The sequence below is a fragment of the Capsella rubella genome, unplaced genomic scaffold (assembly GCF_000375325.1).
Source record: "Capsella rubella cultivar Monte Gargano unplaced genomic scaffold, Caprub1_0 scaffold_2, whole genome shotgun sequence".
Taxonomy (NCBI): Eukaryota; Viridiplantae; Streptophyta; class Magnoliopsida; order Brassicales; family Brassicaceae; genus Capsella; species Capsella rubella.
The window spans coordinates 7,235,820-7,257,910 of NW_006238922.1; the positions used below are offsets into that span (position 1 = coordinate 7,235,820).

Below are 22,091 nucleotides of genomic sequence, written 5' to 3' on the forward strand. Positions count from 1 at the left end.
GATATACATGAAAACGTTACATGATACAAGAAGAATGAGTTCCAAGAGTTCAATCAATGCTCTTCTACTATTTTCGTTTCTTCTACTTCTTTGTCTCGTCTCTAAGTCCACTGGCCGGAGAATAGGTCAGTGCCTTCTTATATAACTCTTTGTTTTCAGTTTTCACTATAGCTCAAGCTATCACTAATTTTTTGTTTATCCGGTAAAGAATATGTTCATTATCTTAAAGGATTCCTTTAATTCCCGGTTTAAATATTCGATGAAAGAGTTACTAGAAATGACAAATTTATAAAAAAAACTTTGTATGCGAATTTGAATCCGGCTAGCTAGTAAGCGAGTATATATAATAACACTAACATATAAATCACTAATCTTACAAGAAATGTTCATGATATAACTGATTTTACTCCTCATTTTTAACAAATATTTTTAACTGATTCCACATTCAGTTTTAATAGAAGGACCTGTTAGAGGGCATATTACAACCTCTTCATCTTGTTCATGCGGAGCCAGTAGAGATAGTGGACGTGATGGAAGACCAAATCCACTTCCACGTCCATGCCCACGTCCACCTTCACGTCAATGCCCACATTAACGTCCTGGCTCTTCAAGAGGATCTACAATACTCTCAAAGACAAAGACATGAGATCTTATCTCTCAACTTGGTTCAGGTTTATCTAATAATCTGTAGCTAATTCATGTATGCTTAATATAGAAATTACTTCGTTCTAAACCAATCATGTTTATATATCACATAATTGCGACCAATTCATCAAGATCATTGATAGTGGCACTAATTAAAGCCAAGGTAAAAAAATTATGTTTTACATTTTTTCTTTCTAAACAAGTCAATTTAGGATCTGCTCAAGTTTACTATCCTTCTTGATCAACTAAATATGAAATGGCAAAGAAGTCGTATTTGGCATATATCATCCACAACAAAGGGACAAAACATTAATCTCTTAAAATTCAATTTTTAGCCACTCTTTTTGTCAACAACGAATCTTTGTGGCTAATATAGAAACCGTGTTCACCTTTGTCAACATTTTAGAAACAACCAAAAGATTTTGAAGTTATATATGCGTGTTCACAAGACTTGGTGCACTCGTGTTACCACTACTTCTTATACTTTTCACTCTCTCCTCTCAAGTTGAAGTTGTGGAATCTAGAGACCGCAAACTTGGTAAATGTCTTTATAGAGCAAATACACATTGTATTAGTTACTAAAAACTGTGAAAAAACTAAGAACTTGAACCAAGCATCTCACTAACTTAGTTTAACGTTAATTATAATGTAGCGTTTTGGGAGAAGCCTATCGTGTGGACACCTCCTTCAAACTCATGTGGAGCTTTTCCAGCAGCAATAGAGTCTTCCAAGTGGACGACAGGCCGACCATGCAGACATAGTCGTCCTCCAGGAACTAATATCTCAAACTCTTTAATACTTCAAGTTTGTGTCTCTTTTGGTAGAGTCACAATAGAGTCACCAAATGCTAATAGATCAATTGGTAAAAAATTCTTGCAAATACTTAGAAGTCGCCGGTTCGAGTAGCATTTGGAACGAGACCATAGAACATATTCTGGTCTCGGAACTGAAGAGATGTATGGGTTTCGGCCCATAAGCTCTTTGATTATTTTTTTAAAAAAAAGTCACAATAGAGTTCTTTTATTTATTTATTAATTTGTCTTTTGGTAGAGTCACAATATTGTATCAAGTGTCGATCTTACCTATATGAATCAATGAAGGAATGAACTAATAATCAATTAAAAAAAATATCTAGACTTTTATCAATAGTAATTTGTGATTATCGTAATACAATATTAAAAGGCCATCTGACTAATGAGTAATAATTATATTATGATATCGCATTAAAAACGAAAATAATTTAGAAATGTTGTCGGTAATTCTTCAAACTACGACAGCAATAAGCTGTCAACTGAAACCCCACGTTGGAATAATTTTCTGATTTGTGTTGAAGTTTGGGCTTAGCTCTATGCTATAGGCTGAGTGTCAATTTCAATGGATCTTAGATAATATCTCTTATAGTTTGGGCCTGCTAGTGTTGTGTTGAAACAAGAAAAGAGACAAAAGGGGTAAGTAAAAGACAACAGAGAGAACGAGAGTCATAGACCCCGAATGACAATCCGTTTTGAGTGTGATTGCGATTCGATTGAGGAAACGATGTGATTTGGGAGCGATGTGATTAGTTAAAATTGTATATGGGGATACGATTTGGGTGCGGTGCGATTAGATCATATTCTTGAATGACAAAATGATTCAGCTCGGGTGCGGTGACCTTAGGCCTTGAATGAAAGTGCAGATTAAAGGCAGATTAAAAGCAGATAATACACATGATGGGGGAACTGCTATTTTTCCTCCATTCACACAAAATTAATATAATGGCAGTTCAAAAAAAAAAAATTATTAAAAAATAATTGATCTGCTAGCAGATCAAAAATAAGAAGGATATTTGTACTTTACTATGAACAGTAAAAAAACTGGAGATTTGGAGTGTTTTTAAATGAACTGCTTTTTTTAATAAAAAATTAATAAAACTTGATCTGTATTTAATATGTCATATCTGCTTAATATGCTTTTATTCCGCTGGGTATATTTGAACTGCTTGATCTGATCTGCCATATTTATTATCTCCATTCAAAGCCTTAATCGAAATTTAACCACACTCCCATTTAAACATCGTATTTACAGCTACAGAGGAATGAGTTGTGAAATGTTGAAAGTAGAGATGTCAAGAGCATTAAAATCCATATGTAGCTTTGGGGAACTCGTTACGTCGCAAATAAATTTCATTTTCTAATGATATTTACAAGTTCGAAAAAAAAAAAGAAAAAAAAAACAAATTAATTTTGATAATTAATCACCTAGACTCAAAACGAAATGCCACCTAAGAAACAATATGCTATAATTGATAGTGGCATAGTACTGCGAGACTTTGTTATAATCTTTTCGACATAAGTCAAAGTCATCAGTCAGTTTCATCTAAAATCCCACGATCTCATCATACACATATAGAGACACTGAAAATAAGGTGCACGAGTCAATGCTATTTTCTTCTAAGTCAACTTACATTATTAGTCAACTCAACTTTATTTTTCTTCTCCACTACTTAGAAATGACAAAGAAGTCGTATCTCAATGAATCTTGTAGGCATGTAGGTAATGTAAAAACCGCTTTCACTAGTTAAAATTTTGAAAAATTACGTGTGAGCTAGTAATTAGCTAGCTAGTGTCTTCTCTATATATATCACAAGACTTACAATAAAAAAAACCACAAAGAAGGAGAAGATGGGTTCTAAGTCTCCAAGCATTGCTGCACTTGTGTTAGCACTGCTTCTTATACTTTTCACTCTTACCTCTCACGTTGAAGTCGTGGAATCTTCTGGCCGCAAACTTGGTAAGTTTCTTTACACCAAATACGCATTTTATTAATGAATTTTTCTTAAGTAAAAGTACGTAAAAGTTACATAATTAAATTCAAAAAAAGTTACATAAATAGGTCTTCATATTATATATACTAGTAAAAAAAATACTTATAACCATTTGGCAGTCGCAAAAATTTGTGGCTATAAGATGATTAAAAAAAAACCACGAATTATTTAAGCTACGACGCTATAGCCACGAATATTCAAGTGGCTATAGCATATATTTTTTTACTAGTTTAATGACTTTTAGAATTATATATGTAGATGCAGCTAGCCTCTTGAATTTATTAATATTGGTATTTTTGTGTTATTATTTATAAACATCTCAAGAGGTAACATATATACTTGTATACAAATACAAGTTACACTATGTAACTTAAATATCCTAGTTTACCTTTTAGATTTTGAAACAAGACATATACAAACAAGTGTATAAAAGATATTTATCATTAGAGTAAGAATTTCTGAGTAAATTTTGCGAAACTAACGAGTGTGAAAAACCAATTTGTCCACCAAAGTTATGAATTAAAAACATATGTCTAAGTTTAGTTTGAACTTTCTTAACGCAGCGTGGGGGTTTTCGGGAACGCCTATTGTGTACACACCACCATCAAGGTCATGTGGAACTTCCCCAGCAGTATTCACTTCGAGTTGGAGAAGACCATGTAGACTTCCTCCAGGAGGTGGTATTATTACTGCTGACAAATCTCCTTAACTACGTGATTTTGTGTCTCAGAACTTTGATGTTCTATGCAATAATAAAGTGTCGTATGTGGTTGTCTGATTTGGTTTCATTTCTCAAGTGTACTAAGTAGGCTTTTTCACGTATTATGAATGATTCAATAAACATAATGAACTAATACTTATTGATAAGTTGAGTCGATGATCAGTTACTAATGTTATTATCCATTATCATCATACTGAGCCTTTCCTCAATAAATAGTATAAGGTTTTACATGCATGTTAAGAAACTTAATATATATATATATATATATATATATATACGTATTAGCATTTATACATATACAATCAAATATGAATTGTTTCATTTCTTTCAATTTTATATTGATAGAGAGAAAATTAGTAAATAATACATAAAACTTTCCAAATAAATACAAAGTTATATTTTCCTCTCTCTATTTTTTTTTATTATCAAAAATCAAAAATATATAATATGAAACAAATTTTTCATCTAAAACATTTCTAGTAAAAATAAAAATAAAAACTGTTTATTTGAATCAGTACCCAAAATACTGTTAAAATTTGGAAATTATATATACTAAATTTTTGAAAAGTTTAAATATATCTTTTATATTTGAGGGAATTTCAAAAATACCCCTTTTCCAATACTACTTTTTAAAAATACCACTCTTTCTAATTTTATCAAAAAAGTCATTGTAAAATATGAAATTTACCAAAACAAATATGTATAAACCTATATTTATAGACACAAATTATCTTTATATGTGTGCAAATTTATATATATATTTCATAAGTACCATATAAATACCTTTTAAAAATCATATAAAAAGCTTATAAAAACTTTGTAAACCTTTTAAAATCCTTATAAAAATTATATAAATGTCTTTTAGAACCTTTTAAAACCTTCTAAATATTTGAATTTAGTCTCCCAGTAGTAATGATGATCTTGATGTACCTTATCAACCTGTAAAAGTTTATAATTTTTCATATTTGAAAAGAGGTATTTTTGAAAATGAATAGAAAAGAGTGGTATTTTTAAAAAGGGGTGCACCAAAAGGGGTATTTTTCAAAAATTCTCTATATTTTTCTAACGTATATGAAATTTCTTGTTTGGTTTAATCTACTTTGGCATTTCACTCCTTAATCAACTAGTGCATATACTATGTTTTATATACCCTCTACGATACATAACATCCGCCCATGTATGTTGCTATCACATCTAAAAACACGTGCTTCTCAAACCATGAAAACAAAAAAGTATCATGTGTTTGACTCAAAACAAAACAAATCAAATATTTTATCCTTATTGAAATAGTTGTGGAATCTTCAATTTTTGATATTGTGGTTAATTAAAAAGCTTTAATGTTTAATTCAACATCAGTTTTTTTGGATTTGATCTTCGTGGGAATTTATTAGGTTTACGTAGATGGATGGGTTCGAACTTTAGTATCCCATATCACGATGTGATACATATGTTTAACCTTTGCAAACATTTTGTGTACTATATATCTGAGCAAAATGCCCACTGTCGTTTTGGTGATTTGGATCAGTGGACTTATCCTAAAGAATTGGGCATGTTAATGTTTTAAAGGCCCATTTTGGTCTGCTTAGGATTTTGTCCAGGTACAAACGACATTTGTTCTGTCGTTTTGAAGACAGCACGCTCTGCGTGTGTCTCTGGTACGGATTTGTCTTGTAAGGCGGCGACATAGTGTTTTAAAGAAGTGAGGAGCAAAGAGAACAAAATAAGCGAGAAAAAGGAGTGTTTGGCGTCACATTAGAGAAAGATTAGGGCAAAGGATGTGAGAGAGAGAAGCTTACAATGGGTGTGGGAGACATTGTCTTTTTCATTGTTGTTGTTTTTCTTTCATCAAAGAGTCTGTATCTCTGTTCGGTAAATGACATGAGCTTGGAATGAGTTTGTTCTTAGTTGTAATAGCTTCTCTGAATACTTCTTGTGAACCGGTTTCAGATTCACCGAGATGTTCTAGGATCACATCAATCTTAGGAACTCATAAATCTTTGTGTCTCTTTACTTTTTTTGCACTACAATCTTAACCTGTAAAACAGTAGAAACAGAACACAAGTTAGCAAACCTGTTCAAAGGCAAATATGTAACTTTTATGTTAAACACTCAAAAATACTCCTAAGACCCACCGTGGCTGAAGTGTTAATAGAACCATGCACCAATCGTGAACGCATGTGTTGCGTAAGAAGTGTGTGTCGTGGATTCATATGTGAAACCGTTTGTAAATTGTAATTGTATGTCTTGGGACCTAGTATGTAGTAAGATTATTTGTTTATGAAGATATATATATCATTTGCGATAAGATATTATAGATCAAATCAAAAGCAGTTGGTGTGAGATGTAAGACTTAGAAAAAGAAATAACATAGTCAAAGTAAAAAGAAATTAATAATGCTGACATATCCTATGATCGTGGATAGTGAGACTAATATTAAATACTAACTAAAGTCAAGTCAAGCATCGAAAAATATGTAATTAGTCGCTTGGTCATGATTGTAATCTTCGAGTAATTAATAGCACTACGTCGTTCTCGTATGTTCTTTGTTTAAACCTAAAGTATAATATCCTTAATTTTAAAAAATTTGTAATCACTATTTTCTTCAAAGGAATCTCGTGGATAACGTTTGACAAACCGGGTTATATATGTCATCCCTAATTAAAATATGTTTAATTTGTTAGGAATTGACGTAACCAGCAAGAAAACATTATTGAATTGGCCTTCATTTATATATATACTATTCAGTTGCTCGCGCTACGCGCGGGAATTTTATTATTTTTTTTATTAGTAATTGATTCGTGTTTTATTTCGTACTTATTTTCTCCAATACAACATATTTTTATTTTCTATCTCATGTTGTGTTTGTATAGAAAATCTATTTTATTTTAGTTTCGATAGTAGTTTAGAAATTAAGTGTCTATATTATAAATCGATGTGTAAGCATAAACAGAAGTGTTATGGCGAGTTGCAGAAAAATGTATTATTAAGGCTCCCACCAAATATAGATCTAGATGATGTTAATATTGTGGGTCCTTTTAATATGATAGTCTAAAAGTTGAGAATGATTTGTGGATTTTGCGCGGATTGTTGTATTTTTTATTTATTGATTTGGCGATCTCTTGTTTATTATCTATTTATTTTGGTTTGTTATGGTTTTGTTTGTTATTTTTTTTCGTTATATTTGTTATTTGTTATTGTTATTTAACATACATATTAGTATAATCTACTTTATACTAATTTAACATATTTATTTTATTATAATTATTATCTGAAAGGACTTTTCATTTTTTTTTGAAACAACTTGTTTACATGTGTATAAATCTTTAACTTAAATGATAAAGTGGTATAAATAAATTATTAAAATTAAAAAGTAAAATGATGTGGATGATGTTTGAAAGGACTTTTCATATTTCTTTTTGAAAACTTGTTTACATGTGTATAAATATTTAGATTAAAGAATAAAATGATATAAATAAATTATTAAAATTAAATAATAAGATGATGTGGATGATGATTAGGATGATGAGGTGGCTTAAGGAGAAGAGATCAAAGTTAACTTTATATATATAGATTACATATATTGATTTTATTTAATTTCTGTCGTGAAATTAATATTTTTCTCTTACTAAAAATTTTAAATAATCTTAACAAAAGTCTTTAGATAATAGATAAAATAGTATTTGCCGTTTTCGGGCTTCGAACCAGAACTTTTTTTGGTTTGAGTAATAAATAAGATATTTTAAGACATTACCTAGTGTGACACAACGGATGCTTTGTTAAAATTTAAATTTATATGGCATACTAGCAGTTGATCCGCGCTGCGCGCGGGAGGTTTACAATTTTTTTGTTAATTTTTTATTCATATTATGATATTTTATTTGTTTTTAATTGATTTTCAAAACATATTATAGTTATTTTCTCTTGAATTATTATCTTTCAATATTTAAATTTGGACTAAAAGCATTTTCTTTTTGATCATGTTATAAACTAATATTTCACTTTCAGTTTTATTTTTCCTCTTTAAAATTTTATATATACAATTACATAAATTTTGTTTTTATTCTACAATAAATTTAAAATTTACTTACATTTTTAAACTCAGTAACAAATTTAAAATTTTAAACTATGATCAATTTCAAATGAAAGTTGAATTATATTATTACCACTAACTAATAAAAATGAAAGTATTTCTTATTTAACATTTCATTTATTTACATAATTTATTTTTATTTATATAAACTTTCTATTAATTAAATAAGTAACATAAATATGCACTAAATGAATGTTTTAAATTTATTTTAATGTTTAAAAAAAAATGTGGCTTAGGTGGATGCTTAGGTGGCATCATGAGAAGAGAGAAAAAGCTAACTTTATATATATAGATATATAGGTCAATAGAGATGATCAAATCAAACCGTGATCGGAGAAAGAAATGGGTTCAAAGAAACCATCATATACTTTTGCTCTTCTCATATCTCTTCTCATTCTAATCATTTTCACTATTTCTTCTCAAGTTAGAGTCGTCGAAGCTACAAGCCGCATACTTGGTAAGTACTTATCTTTAGAAACTTGATAAGCCAAACAAACAAACAAACAAAAGGAGTTTATAATTTGTGCATTTTGATGTTGTAGCAAACGGAAGACCAATCATATGGACTCCAGCATCAAAGTCATGTGGAGCTTTGCACGCATCGTGGAAGAAGTATCGTCGACCTTGTAAACGTCCTAAAAGAACTCCAAGAACTGCTCCTGCTTCTTACAACTCTCCATAATACATAATTTTTTTCGCATATATTGCAATTTGAATTTCTGTAACTAATTGTGATTATCGTAAAAAGAAGAAAAACAAAAGTCAGAAATGTTTGTCGGTAATTATTCAAACCGCGACAAGAAGCTGTCAATTGAAATCACACACTGGAATAATTTTCTGATTTGTGTTAAATCACCTATAGCAGGCTTAGCTCTATGCTATAGGTTGAGTGTCAACTTCAATGGATCTCAGATAATATCTCTTATAGTTTGGGCCTGCTAGTGTTGTGTTGAAACAAGAAAAGAGACAAAAGGGGTAAGTAAATGACAACAGAGAGAACGTGAGTCATAGTGAGAGTTGTGAAAAGATAAAACTAGTGCTTTTACGGATGGACTCGATCGGGTTCTCTACTACCATTCTTTCTTTAAAAGCATTGTAATCTTGTTTTTATATTTTACCAAAATTAATCTAATTTTTTAAGTAATGCACATCGTAATACCTTACCATTCATTTTTCTAATGATATTTACAAATTAGAACAAAAAAAAAAAAATATCTAGACCTAGTAAGCAATACTCAAAAAATACCACAAGCAATATGCTATATTCACATTAAGAAAAAGCAAATTTTGAAGAAGAAAAAAAAAACAAATTATGACCAATTCAACTATAACTGATAGTGGTATAGTACTGCAAGACTTTGTTATTTTGTTTTCGACATAAGTCAAAGTCATCAGTCAGTAATCAGTCAGTTTCATAATACATATAGAGACACTAATAAAAATAAGGTGCACGAGTCAATGCTATTTTCTTCTAAGTCAACGTACATTATTAGTCAACTCAACTTTAATATTCTTCTCCACTAATTTGAAGTGACAAAGAAGTCGTATCTCAATGAATCTTGTAGGCTTGTAGGTAATGTAAAAACCGCTTTCACTAGTGAAAACTTTGGAAAATTACGTGTGAGCTAGTAATTAACTAGCTAGTGTCTTCTCTATATATATCACAAGACTTACAATGAAAAAAACCACAAAGAAGGAGAAGATGGGTTCCAAGTCTCCAAGCATGGTTGCAATTGTGTTACCTCTACTTCTTATACTTTTCACTCTTACCTCTCACGTTGAAGTCGTGGAATCTACTGGCCGCAAACTTGGTAAGTTACCAAATACACATTTTATTAATGAATTTTTCTTAAGTAAAGGTACGTAAAAGTTACATAATTAAATTCAAAAAATAAAGTTACATAATTAGGTCTTAATATTATATATACTAGTAAAAAAAACATGCATAACCACTTGGCAGTCGCGAAAATTCGTGGTTATAAGGTGTTTTAGAAAACAAAACCACGAATTATTTAAGCTACGACGTTATAGCAACGAATATTTAAGTGACTATATAGAGATTTTTTTTACTAGTTTAATGACTTTAAGAGTTATATATGTAGATGGAGCTAGCCTCTTGAATTTATTAATATTTTGTGTTATTATTTAAAAACATCTCAAGAGGTAACATATATATATTTGTATACATATACAAGTTATTACCCATAATTATGTAACTTAAATATGCTAAATTACCTTTAGATTTTGAAACAAGAGACATACAATAGAATAAATGTATGAAAAGATATTTATCATTAAGAGTAACAATTTCTGAGTAAATCTTCCGAAACTAACGAGTGTGAAAAATCGATTAGTCCACCAAAGTTATGAATTAAAAATATCTCTTTAAATTTAGTTTGAACTTTCTTAACGCAGCGTGGCGGTTTTCGGGATCGCATAATTTGTACACACCACCATCAAGGTCATGTGGAACTTCCCCAGCAGTATTCACTTCAAGGTACCGGTGGAGAAGACGTCGACCATGTAGACTTCATTCAGGAGGTGGTATTAGCACTGCTGACAAATCTCCTTAACTACGTGATTTTGTGTCTCTATGTCAGAACAGTGATGCTCTTTGCAATAACAAAGTGTCGTATGGGGTTTTAAGATTTGGTTTTCTTGTCTCAACTCTCAAGTGTACTAAGTAGGTTTTGTCACGTATTATGAGTCAATAAACTTAATGAACTAATACTTATTGGTATGTTGAGTCGATGATCAATTACTAATGTTATTATCTATTATTACCATACTGAGCCTTCTGCAGTAAAATGTTTAAGGTTTTTTTTTTGATAAACCCGATCTGCTGATCCGGTAAGCTCTGCAAGGATCGCACCGAAGTGCTACAATGTGGACTCGTCGTCAATACCTAGGTGTTGGGCTAGCACATCGTCTGGATCCAGATTAACGCTTTCCGACTAATGCCCAGGGTAATCAGGCCGCCTGCATTTCTGATTATCAGGTAAACCAATTGGGCCTAACCCTAACTGACAGACTTCCCACAAAAATGGTGTTAACAGCAAAGTGGAGAATCGAACCCAGGTTGTGGGAGTTGCACCCTTTCTCCTAAGCTCCCCTACCACTAGCTCACCACCTTCTGGGCAAATGTTTAAGGTTTTGTGTTAAGATAAAAATAAATTAAAAATGTTTACATCTCTATAGTAAAATGTTTCTTTGAATCAGTACCCAAAATACTGCTAGAATTTGGAAGTTTATATATACTAATTTTTTAAAAAATTGGAAGTTTATATATATATATATATATATATATATATATATATTATTTGCGATAAGATATTATAGATCAAATCAAAAGCAGTTGGTGTGATATGAAAGACTTCGAAAAAGAAATAACATAGTCAAAGTAAAAAGAAATTAGTAATGCTGACATATCCTATGATCGTGGATAGTGAGACTAATATTAAGATACTAACTAAAGTCATTAGTCGCTTGGTCATGATTGTAATCTTCGAGTAAATAGCACTACGTCGTACTCGTATGTTGTTTTTTAAACCTAAAGTATACTAATATCCTTAATTTTTTAAAAATTGTAATCACTATTTTTTCAAAAGGAATCTCGTGGATTACGTATGAGAAACCGCGTTATATATGTCATCCTTAATTAAAATATGTTTTGTTTTGGAGTATACATTATTGAATTGGCATTACTCTACATATATATAGATTGTGCAGTAGAGATGATCAAATGTATGATAAAATCAAACCGTAATTAAAGAGAAAGAAATGAGTTCAAAGAAACCATCATATACTTTTGCTCTTCTCTTATCTCTTCTCATTCTGGTCATGCTCACTCTTTCATCTCAAGTTAGAGTAGTCGAGGCTACAAGCCGCATACTTGGTAAGTACGTACTAATTTACTCCAAATCGATTATGGTTTTAAGTAAATCTAAACCTCTAAGTACCAAAATCGATTTGTAATAAATTACTCTAATCGCAAAATAGTTTAAATCGCAGTTAAATATATATTGATTGGATTTAGTTAGTTGAAAATAATTTTATAGAATATGTGGAGTTTTTTAAGTCTATAGTTTATACACAAATTCAATTAGGCAGAGGGTGAAAGTAAAAAGTAAACATATTTAAACGTTTATAATATAGGAAGATTAATACATGCATCCCTTAGAATTTTCATAATTACAATCCTCTGGTCGCATAAGCCAAAACATGGTAGTCAAATTAAACAAACAAACAAAAGTAGTTTATTTGTGCATTTTTTATATGTAGCAAATGCAAGACCAATCATATGGACTCCAGCATCAAAGTCATGTGGAGCTTTGCATGCATCGTGGAAGAAGTATCGTGGACCTTGTAAACGTCCTAAAAGAACTCCAAGAACTGCTCCTGCTTCTTACAACTCTCCATAATAAAACCACAAGACACAGTTTTACTTCTCTTTGTTTTGGAATTTTCGGGGGTTAATGTGTTATGTGACAAAATTAAGTGTATGGTTTTCTTATTTTGTTTCCCTTCCGAATGTTTGAATTTAGTATGTACTATAATTAGATCATATATGCAAGGATACAAACTATATACTAGTCTCCCATATCTTTCTTTTCAAGAAAAAGTTATTAGCATTCATAGTCACTTTTTCTAATAAGAGTTAATAGCATTTATAGTCACTTTTTAAAAAGTAAGTGTGCTTTAAGTAACTTTCTCAATTCAATTATATGGGTAAAATATTGTACCACTATGGTCCACCACATATTCACGGGCTCACGTTCCCACCACACATCCTAATCCTTCTTCTTCTGCTTCTTTTTCTCTTTCACATCTCCATACTCTCTGTATAAAGCTTCGAAAACAACTTTTATCACAATTTTTTTTTTTTTTTTTCTAATTTTTCGATCTTACTTAAATTAGTTTTATTTTGTTTCATATTTGTTACAGTTATAAAATAATTAAGAATCAGTCTTGCAGTTGAATGAAAAACAAAATGAAGAAAAAAGTTTTGTTATCTTCTATATTACTCTTATCTCACTCGTTTTTATAAGATCAAGAAAAAGTACTCCATTTTTCTTCATAAATTCATTAATATTGTTAAGTTCTTTCTCATATATTTCTCGTAGAGAAAATTGTATTCTCTGCCATGAACAGTGTTATTTCTTCTAATAAATGCCACTTTCATTCCAATCTTATAAAAAATGCCATAGGACCCATTTTAACTCATAAAAATGTCAATTCTATCCCTCACTCAAACTTTCTCTCTTTTCTTTCATTTTTTCTCATCTCTTTCTCTTCTTCTTTCATTTTTTCTTTCTTTCTTTCTCTTCTTCTTTCATCTTTTCTTTCTTCAACAACAAACAAATCTCTCTACAATTCCGGCAGACTAGTTCCGGCGAACCATTTCCGATGGACCAGTTCCGGCGAACCAGTTGCAGTTCCGGCGGACCAGTTGCAGTTCCGGCGGACCAGTTCCAGTTCCAGCGGAATATAACCAGTCTTAGTAGACCAGATCTGATAGACGAGATATGACAGACCAGTTTCGATGGACCAATTCTGGAGTATCAGATCCGGCAAACCAGTTTCAGTGGATCATATCAGGTGAAGAAGTTACAGCGGACCATAACCAGTTCTGATGGACCAGATCTGGTGGACCAGAATCTGTAGACCAAACTTGTCCATCCTACAGATTTCTTGAAACCACAAGAAATTAAGCAGAAGATAAAACAAATGATGCATCTATGTAAGATATCATCAATGATCCATCTAGGTATACACTTTCGATCACACATTTGTGCGTTGATGGACTAGATTCGGTGGACTAGATCTGATGTCTGTAATATGTCCATTTTTTGTTTCTTAATTTGTTGTCCATTATACGTATATAGTAAAAGCAAAGAGTATCGGCAAAAAAAAAAACTTGTCTATTAATTAATGTCCATAATTGGTTTATGTCAGATTTTTTGTCTTCTTTCTTTAAGGGCATTTTTGTCTTTTTAATTTACAATAAAAATGAATATGGCATTTTACAAAATACAAAGTTGAAAGTGGCAGTTTTAAAAGTTTGAGTTTTGAAAGTGGCATTTTACATAAAATTCCCTTTCTCGTATCTGTTTTTGTTCGCTTTGTATTCTTAGATCTTATAATTACTATGTCCATGTGGATATGTTCATGTGAATATGTCCATTCGTTCACTACCTACCAACTTTGACATGTTTAATAATAGATATATGATTATTAAACTCTACTTAAAGAACCATATGTAATGGACTATAGATTAGGTACTATGCTAAATGGACATCTTCCTTCCCATATGAGATAACTTTTTAACTTACAAATTATTTCATTTTCTATCCAGTAAAATCCATAAAAAAAAATTTACTATCGCCGCCAATTTCCTTCTCCGCCGTCAAACTCTATCCCAATCAACCATGTTGACTTCGTCACATTATCCCAATCTCGTACCTTTTTTTATTAGCTTTTTGTGCCTCTTTTTTGTCTGATTAATTATGTTCATGTGGATTTGTCCATATATGCATAATTGACCAACATATGCATATATATTAATGGACATCCCGCTCTAACATTTAAAAGCACACTATCATCAAACTCACCATTACCAGTTCACATAACCTTAGACTATGTATAATATACGATATATAATGGACATCTATCTTCACTAACGAATACTTCTTTCAGCTTTCTTATCAGTTTTTGAACTGCACTTGGTGTCCACATTTGGCCGTCCATTTAAACTCTCTATCTTGGACAAATTCACTGGCCACCCCTCCTCCTCCTCCAAAAGTCAATCGGGTACAATGGATGTAAATGGTAACAACAAAATATATTCAGCTGAATTCAGCAAGATTCATCGATTACCATTTGCTGTATAACTAAATTCAGATAAATTCAACTAAATTTAATATTTTTTTCAACATCCGACAATCTATACGTATGTTTGTTCGGATAAAAGTTTTGATACCAGCGAGTACATAATTCGAGTTAAAATATTTCATATATCACAAATATACGCTCATTTTAAAAAGTAAACTAGGTACTACAGATACGATATATAAATAATTTAAATAGAACAAGATGCAAATTCATGTTTGGATAGTTTTAATAACTTTAAGATCATTTAAAATAATTGTTTCATTTTTTTTGCAAAACCAACTCATAACTTTATTAAACTGTTATATAAATTAATTATCAAGATTTTTAGTAATGTTCTTAATTATGTTCTTCACATTATTTATTAAATTACTAAAATAAAAAGAAAATGGCAAATAAATCATTTATATTATATCATCATGTTAATTTTAAAATTAATTACCTAATAAATGCTTCAACAAAAAAATTATAATTATTTACATGATTTATAGTTTTATAAATAAAAAATTTACTAACTAATTTTGTACAAAGTCACAAAGATTCAACTAGATTCAATAGTTACCATTCAAAAATGTAAAATTCAGCCAGATTCAGCAAAAAGAAATACTAAAAATGCAGCAAAATTCAGAAATTCAGCCATATTTAACAAAAATTATTAGATTACCATTTAGACACAAAGTATGAAAATGTGGCAAAATGAAAATGTGGCAAAGTTATAGGACAAAGATATAGAGTCTTAATTTTTATTTAATAATAGTACAAACATATTTCTCGAAACTCTTAAAATCTAATGTTTAAATCAAGTGTTTTGCTTCCTATTTGAAGGGATCTTATCTGAATTAAACATACTATAAAAACATTTATTGAAAGTTGCCCAAAAAAAACAAAAAAAAAAAAAAAAAAAAAACATTTATTGAAAGAGTTTCTCTCAGCTTACCTTACACACTTGTGGCAGTTTCTCTCAATTTCGATCGAAGTATATAGTTTCCAAACTATTTTACTCATCGTCAGTTTGGCCATTGTAAATATTGATCCTAATTATCGCTATAAGAGCTTTAGGCATCAAAATATATTATTAGTTTGAAGGGTTCAAAATTTGATGTATGACATAAAGTGCAACAGCTGAGCACATATTTAAAACATAGTCTTTCAACAAAAAAAAAAGGCCAACAACAAAAAAAAATGGGTTATTAATTTTTGCGTTTTATATTGGTACAATCTATATATCAAACTCCAATTTTATGCTAAATTATTTTTGATTGATATTAATTAATAACTAAGGTTAATATGAAAGATTAGATTACTATTTTTGTTAGCTAGCTAGTAGAATGATATAATATTAAAAATTTGAAATTGTAAACGAAAGATTTATTCGTTTTGTCAAAATTTTGATATATTATATATGTGTGATTAAAAGTAAAACTAAATATTTCGGATCAATAAATTAAAATAGTTGTGAAACCCTTTAGATATTACAGTGGTTTGATTGAGGCTCTAGACATTACGTCTAGGATTTGACTTTTTAGAGTACAATTTTTTGCAATTTATGGATGCAAAATTACAAAATATTAGACCGCCATATGCATGGTATCATGGTCGTAGGACTGTCCATTATGGTTCATAGTCATGTCATAGAAACCACTAGTTATTAATTTATGTATTGCAATGTGTGTCGTTGAATCGTTCACATGAGTATATATATACATATATGAGTGTGTGTGTGTTGGAGGTCGGTTTGTAGTTAAATATATTTTTGCATTGATTATTCTTTAATTTTGCAATAGAATAAATTTACATATAAATGATATAACTAACGACGTGATGACGACGTGATTTAAGAGAAAATTAATGAGATAGTCAAAGTAAAAGAAACGACAAGTCAAGCATTGAAAAATATGTACTCTTCAAACTTATCACTCTTATCAGTCAATTAATTAGTCATGGTTGTTATTTTCCAATAATATGTAATTTCAAATATGTCGTATATTGTAGAACATAGGTCGTATCTGTAAATTTACTAAGCAATTCAACTTAAAATCATATAATAAATTAAAATTTTATATTTTCGTAATAACTTGTATAGAAACCGCGTTTGACATTGCTAAGTAAATAAAGGTTATTTAGAAAATGATGTAATAGCTAGATAACATAATTAAATTGACATTGCTCTATAAATAATGGCCACGAAACACTTTAGATATGATCAAAACATAGCGTGACGAGAACAACAATGAGTTCGAAAACATCACATATAATTGCTTTTAGTTTATCTCTTCTCCTTATGATTCTTGCTCTTTCTTCTCAAGTTGGAGTCGTGGATGCTACAAGCCGCAAACTAATTGGTAACATAATACGATTTGTTCACTTAACCATGATTATGTAACGTAATTAACATATCATCGGATAGCTGATTAATAGAGATTTTGAAATTGATGTTGCATGCAGCAAGGGGAACACCCATAATATGGACTCCAGGATCAAAGTCATGCGGAGCTTCACATGCATCGTGGACGAATAAACCTCCTCGACCATGCAAACGTCCTCCAAGATATGTTCCTGTTTCTACTCAGTCTCCATGAGACATTTCTTGCTTTTGTGTTGAGTATCTTGGGGACTTTAAGGTTCTTGTGAAATAAATAAAGTGAACTATATCATTTGTTTTCTCGTCTAAATAATGTATGAAATAGTACTGTCTAATGTAAAAATATTTGAAATATACAACTCCATATTATATATTTCTGATTTTTATTTAGTAAATAATTAATATTACCTTTATAATTATTTAGATATTTTAAAATATTGTGTACAGAAATTAAAATTTCATTTTTTATAGGAATTACGTTCTATTAAAATAGCTATTTGACACAATTCAACTAATACAAGATAATCGGCATAATATAAATTGCAAAAGTCAATAAAAGTTTAACTAATATTACATAAATTAGTATCATCTATTTTTTAAAATAATATAAACCTAAAAATTATTTAATAAAAAAAAACTGAGGAAGTAGCAAATTTCTCATTAGTTAAAATTAAGTTGACATTATTACAACAAGTTAAAAAAGACAATCTCGTACCAAAGTACAACAAACAAAACACGTAGGCTTCGGTCTCTTCAAAGTTTCGATCCAGTGTTTCGCACCCTACTCGAACCGCTCTCATCTAAACCAATCGTATGGACAAGAACCTCTCTTAAAAGACTCTCTCTCATCTTACCATACACGTGTCCATCACAACCTCGCCTAACAATCTCCTCACCTAACCTAACGGCGGCTTCAACTGTCTCCGCCGCACTATCATACGCCGAGTCAACAACACCCATTTCCACACCTTTATCCGCCGTCACTTTAGCCGCCGTCAACATAACATCCCTCCTCGCCGCCGGAGAACCAATCTTTAACCTAATCACAGCCATAAACCACGCCGGAACTTCCAAATCAATATCCAATTCACTCATATACAAAAAACCTCTGTCACGACGCATCAACACGTAATCATGACTCATCGCTAAAATAAATCCCGCGGCGGAGGCGTGACCTGTGACGGCGGCGATGGTTGGCATAGGGAGAGAGATGAGATCGGCGACTAAAGATCTGAGTTTTGAGTCCATTGGAACAGAGAGAGATGGGTTTGATTTGGCTAAAGCGAGATCGTAGCCGTTGGAGAAGAACTTACCATCTGATGTTGTGATGAGTACTGATTCTGAAGATGATTTGTCGGAACGGATCTTGTTGATGTTGGAACGGAGAGAGTCGAGTAAGGTTGGGTTGAGACGGTGTTCGCCGTCGCCGGTGAGTTTTAGTATGAAAAGCCGACCACGTTTCTCTAATGAACACATATCTCTCTCTCTCTCTGATCAGTTGATTTGGATAAAAGAGAGTATGTGTAATATTGTAATTTGTCACGTTTGTGTTTTATATACTAACTAGGTCCGGACCCGCGCTACAGCGCGGGGGAAAATTACCGGGTTTTTAGTCTTTGTACGTTGCGAGATAATTTTATTTGTGTTTGCTTTACTTTCTTTTGATCAGTAATTAAATTTTATCATTTTTAGATTGTACGTGTTGGTTTCGAATATGTTCAAAATTATTTAAATTGTATGATTTTAGTTGGATTGTTAATTTTAGAACAATATGTGACATATATACATGTATAAATATTATACAATGAAAAAAAAATATTATACAATGAATCATTTTTAAAATTTAGGGATTGACCCGCGGTACACCGCATAATCATAAATACATGATTTTAACTTGAACCTTTCATGCAGTTTTGTAAAGTTGCAAATCTCTAGAATAAACAAATAAAGAGCCAATGTTTTCTTATTTCTTATCGTGTTAAAGTGTAATCTGTGTTGATGTTACAATTTTCCGGTAGCAAAAACTTATTTATATAGATCATATTTTCTCAGGATTAAATTGAAAAAATATTAGTTTTATAATCAAGCCAGAAATTCGAAACTATTGCCAAATAAATATTAAAGATGGTCATAGACAAAAAAAATATATATATTAAAGATGGTTGAAAATGAAATATCCCGTAACTGGTGTGAAGATCATAGTTAATATAGGAGAAAACTATACATCCAAATATCAATATAGGATATTTAAGGAAGATTTTGTTTTGAAATATCATGGATAATTTGATAATGATTATTTTATATTTAATTTATATTTCTGATTTTTAGGTTAATTTGTTAAACCAATATACAAAATCATACATTAATGTATTTTTCCTTAAACAAATTAAGATTAATGTACTTTCCCAAACCGATATTGATGATTTAATTTGGTAGATTTCGAAATAATATATATGGAAACTGGTATTTAATATCCTTAATTTTTTAGTAAGATCCAACTGAAAAAATCCGGGTTAATTTTTTTTTTAAACCCGACCCAAGAAGCATTTGTACTTCTCTTTTACTATAGTAGGGATACAATTTTAGGTTTACAATGTATTTAAGTATTTATGCATTTAAGTATATATTGCATAAATTATTGGAAAAAATTCAAATTCAAAGATTAATTACTATACTAATTTATAAAATATAAATGTTAGTTGAGTTATTTTTTTTTCTTTTGTCGGCCATTTATACAGAAAGATTTAACACATTAGATGTATACAAAAGCTAACAGTGTAGAAATATGTGTTTATCTTGGCCATGTCACGTATCTTGAGGAATCACACCACCGTAAGCTTTTGTCTATGTCTTCACAATTCTAATCAAGTTTCCTTAGATTGATAGATTCATCTTTTGCTTGGTGGATAACTTTTTTCCTTTACAGATGATAAGTTATTTTTATTTTTTAAATATCTATTTTTATTTTGTTAAGAATAAAAAAAAAAGTAGTATTATACCAACATTAACAATGGGTTTTAGAGAGTATGTTAGGGTATTAAGGTTATAAAAATAAATCAAAACTGATTAATTTTACTAAGATACTTGAGTTGGGTATGTTGGAGAAGCATTCTTTTTGTGGGTTAAGAGACGCCACGTGGCGCAATCGGATTGGGTAAGTTTTTTTTTTTTTAATTTTTTAATTTTTTAATTTTTTTTGGAAAATGATTCTTTTGGTGGGTTATTACATTATAATTTTTTTAAAAAATTTTTTTAAAATTTTTTTTGTAAACCATTTATTATGACATTACTATAATTTCTATGAATTGGGTAAGTTGATAATTATATTATGACATAACAATTTTCAAATTTAACTATGAATTTGATGAATCGATGTTAAGAAAAACCCAATAATATTAGCCATACATGAAAAACACAAGTCAATTTTCTTATATTACAAATTATAAATTTATTTAATTTTAAAAAAAAATCTAAGATACCCAACTTAAGATCCTACCAATAAACACATCTCAAAACTAAAAACAAATAAAAACTCTTAAACTCTACTTTTTCAAATTTAATACTAAATTAATACTAACATACCCTAACTAACATCCTTCCTACAATGTTGCTCTTAGTAACTAGCATTTGACTCAAAAACAATTAAGATACTAGTCATACAATTTTTTTATGGGGAAATAGATATGGCCCCACGTTCTAGATAAAGTAACCAAGTCGCCTTGGTCCAGTGGTAAAGGGAGGTAAGTTTCGCCACCAGGATTCGAGTAGTATTGGCCACGGGGATTCAAGATTTAACATAGTTTTCCCCGGCCCCATGAGATTAGTCTTTGGGCCTAGATAGCCTTTGGGATCACTCCTGAGTTATAATAAATAAAAAAAATCATCCTTGTTTTGTTTTAGAGTGAGATAGAAGAAAATAAAGATTCGGCGGCCGAAAAGCAAATGAGATTTGTGTTCACGAAATTTCAAAAAATAACATGTAATATTTATACTTAACATGTTATATATCCACAAAAACATGGTATTTGTAAAAATAGCATTGTTATTTGTGAAAATTAAACTAAATAGCATGTTATATAAAAACATAGCATGTTATTTGAGAAAGTATCGTGTTATATAAAAACATAGCGTGTTATTTGAGAAAGTATCGTATAAAAAAGAAAAATATTCTAACATCATGTGTAATTCAAAGAAGTAGCATGTTACAAAAGAAAATGACAAATATTCTAATACGACTGAACATGTGAGAGAGAAGGAAAGAGAGAAAATGAAAGGGACCAAGAGAGAGAGAATGAGGGGAGAAAGAAAGTGAGAGTAAAGCAGAGGAGAGAGATTTTGTGTTTTTGGTGGAAAATAAAAAGAATATAGATATAAGAAATAGATAGAAAAGCATTGAATCATATAAGTGTTTTACGTGATTTTAAAAAATAGTATGTAATATATACAATGGATATAATAGTAATTATAACTGAAGAGAGAGAAAGCCCTCTGACATCATGGCTATTTTCTTAATTCATTTTGATTTCATGGCTATTTAGTGCATATTCTCTAAAAAAAAGTTTTAGTGATTTATTTATTTATT

The 22,091-nt window shown here is 30.4% G+C and overlaps 5 protein-coding genes across 5 annotated transcripts; 4 read left to right on the plus strand and 1 right to left on the minus strand.

Moving 5' to 3' along the window:
* Positions 1-582: 582 nt before the first annotated feature.
* Positions 583-1,571, plus strand: LOC17895554. The gene is made up of 4 exons (XM_006301862.2): positions 583-671; positions 1,095-1,183; positions 1,298-1,449; positions 1,533-1,571. The coding sequence occupies exons 1-4, from the start codon at positions 583-585 to the stop codon at positions 1,569-1,571; spliced, it is 369 nt and encodes a 122-aa protein (XP_006301924.2).
* A 1,708-nt stretch (positions 1,572-3,279) lies between these two features.
* On the plus strand, positions 3,280-4,306 carry LOC17895219. The gene is made up of 2 exons (XM_006303003.2): positions 3,280-3,414; positions 4,012-4,306. The coding sequence occupies exons 1-2, from the start codon at positions 3,306-3,308 to the stop codon at positions 4,155-4,157; spliced, it is 255 nt and encodes an 84-aa protein (XP_006303065.1). The 5' UTR covers positions 3,280-3,305; the 3' UTR covers positions 4,158-4,306.
* Positions 4,307-8,601: 4,295 nt separating this feature from the next.
* On the plus strand, positions 8,602-9,020 carry LOC17894636. The gene is made up of 2 exons (XM_006300920.2): positions 8,602-8,716; positions 8,802-9,020. The coding sequence occupies exons 1-2, from the start codon at positions 8,602-8,604 to the stop codon at positions 8,939-8,941; spliced, it is 255 nt and encodes an 84-aa protein (XP_006300982.1). The 3' UTR covers positions 8,942-9,020.
* Positions 9,021-12,025: 3,005 nt separating this feature from the next.
* LOC17895388 lies at positions 12,026-12,851 on the plus strand. Its single transcript, XM_006301605.2, has 2 exons — positions 12,026-12,154; positions 12,541-12,851. The coding sequence occupies exons 1-2, from the start codon at positions 12,040-12,042 to the stop codon at positions 12,678-12,680; spliced, it is 255 nt and encodes an 84-aa protein (XP_006301667.1). The 5' UTR covers positions 12,026-12,039; the 3' UTR covers positions 12,681-12,851.
* Positions 12,852-18,147: 5,296 nt separating this feature from the next.
* Positions 18,148-19,025, minus strand: LOC17894441 (enoyl-CoA delta isomerase 1, peroxisomal). Its single transcript, XM_006302690.2, has one exon. It carries the CDS (start codon positions 18,983-18,985, stop codon positions 18,263-18,265), a length of 723 nt encoding a protein of 240 aa, XP_006302752.1. The 5' UTR covers positions 18,986-19,025; the 3' UTR covers positions 18,148-18,262.
* Between the last annotated feature and the right edge of the window lie 3,066 nt (positions 19,026-22,091).

Excerpts from the sequence above, each read along its gene's own strand:
- LOC17895554 (XM_006301862.2), top strand. The coding sequence starts at position 583 with ATGCCCACATTAACGTCCTGGCTCTTCAAGAGGATCTACAATACTCTC. Across the intron at positions 672-1,094 it reads TATCTCTCAACTTGGTTCAG|ACTTGGTGCACTCGTGTTAC; the intron begins GTTTATCTAATA and ends CGTGTTCACAAG. Across the intron at positions 1,184-1,297 it reads ATCTAGAGACCGCAAACTTG|CGTTTTGGGAGAAGCCTATC; the intron begins GTAAATGTCTTT and ends ATTATAATGTAG.
- LOC17895219 (XM_006303003.2), top strand. The coding sequence starts at position 3,306 with ATGGGTTCTAAGTCTCCAAGCATTGCTGCACTTGTGTTAGCACTGCTT. Across the intron at positions 3,415-4,011 it reads ATCTTCTGGCCGCAAACTTG|CGTGGGGGTTTTCGGGAACG; the intron begins GTAAGTTTCTTT and ends TTCTTAACGCAG.
- LOC17894636 (XM_006300920.2), top strand. The coding sequence starts at position 8,602 with ATGGGTTCAAAGAAACCATCATATACTTTTGCTCTTCTCATATCTCTT. Across the intron at positions 8,717-8,801 it reads AGCTACAAGCCGCATACTTG|CAAACGGAAGACCAATCATA; the intron begins GTAAGTACTTAT and ends TTGATGTTGTAG.
- LOC17895388 (XM_006301605.2), top strand. The coding sequence starts at position 12,040 with ATGAGTTCAAAGAAACCATCATATACTTTTGCTCTTCTCTTATCTCTT. Across the intron at positions 12,155-12,540 it reads GGCTACAAGCCGCATACTTG|CAAATGCAAGACCAATCATA; the intron begins GTAAGTACGTAC and ends TTTTATATGTAG.
- LOC17894441 (XM_006302690.2), bottom strand. The coding sequence starts at position 18,985 with ATGTGTTCATTAGAGAAACGTGGTCGGCTTTTCATACTAAAACTCACC.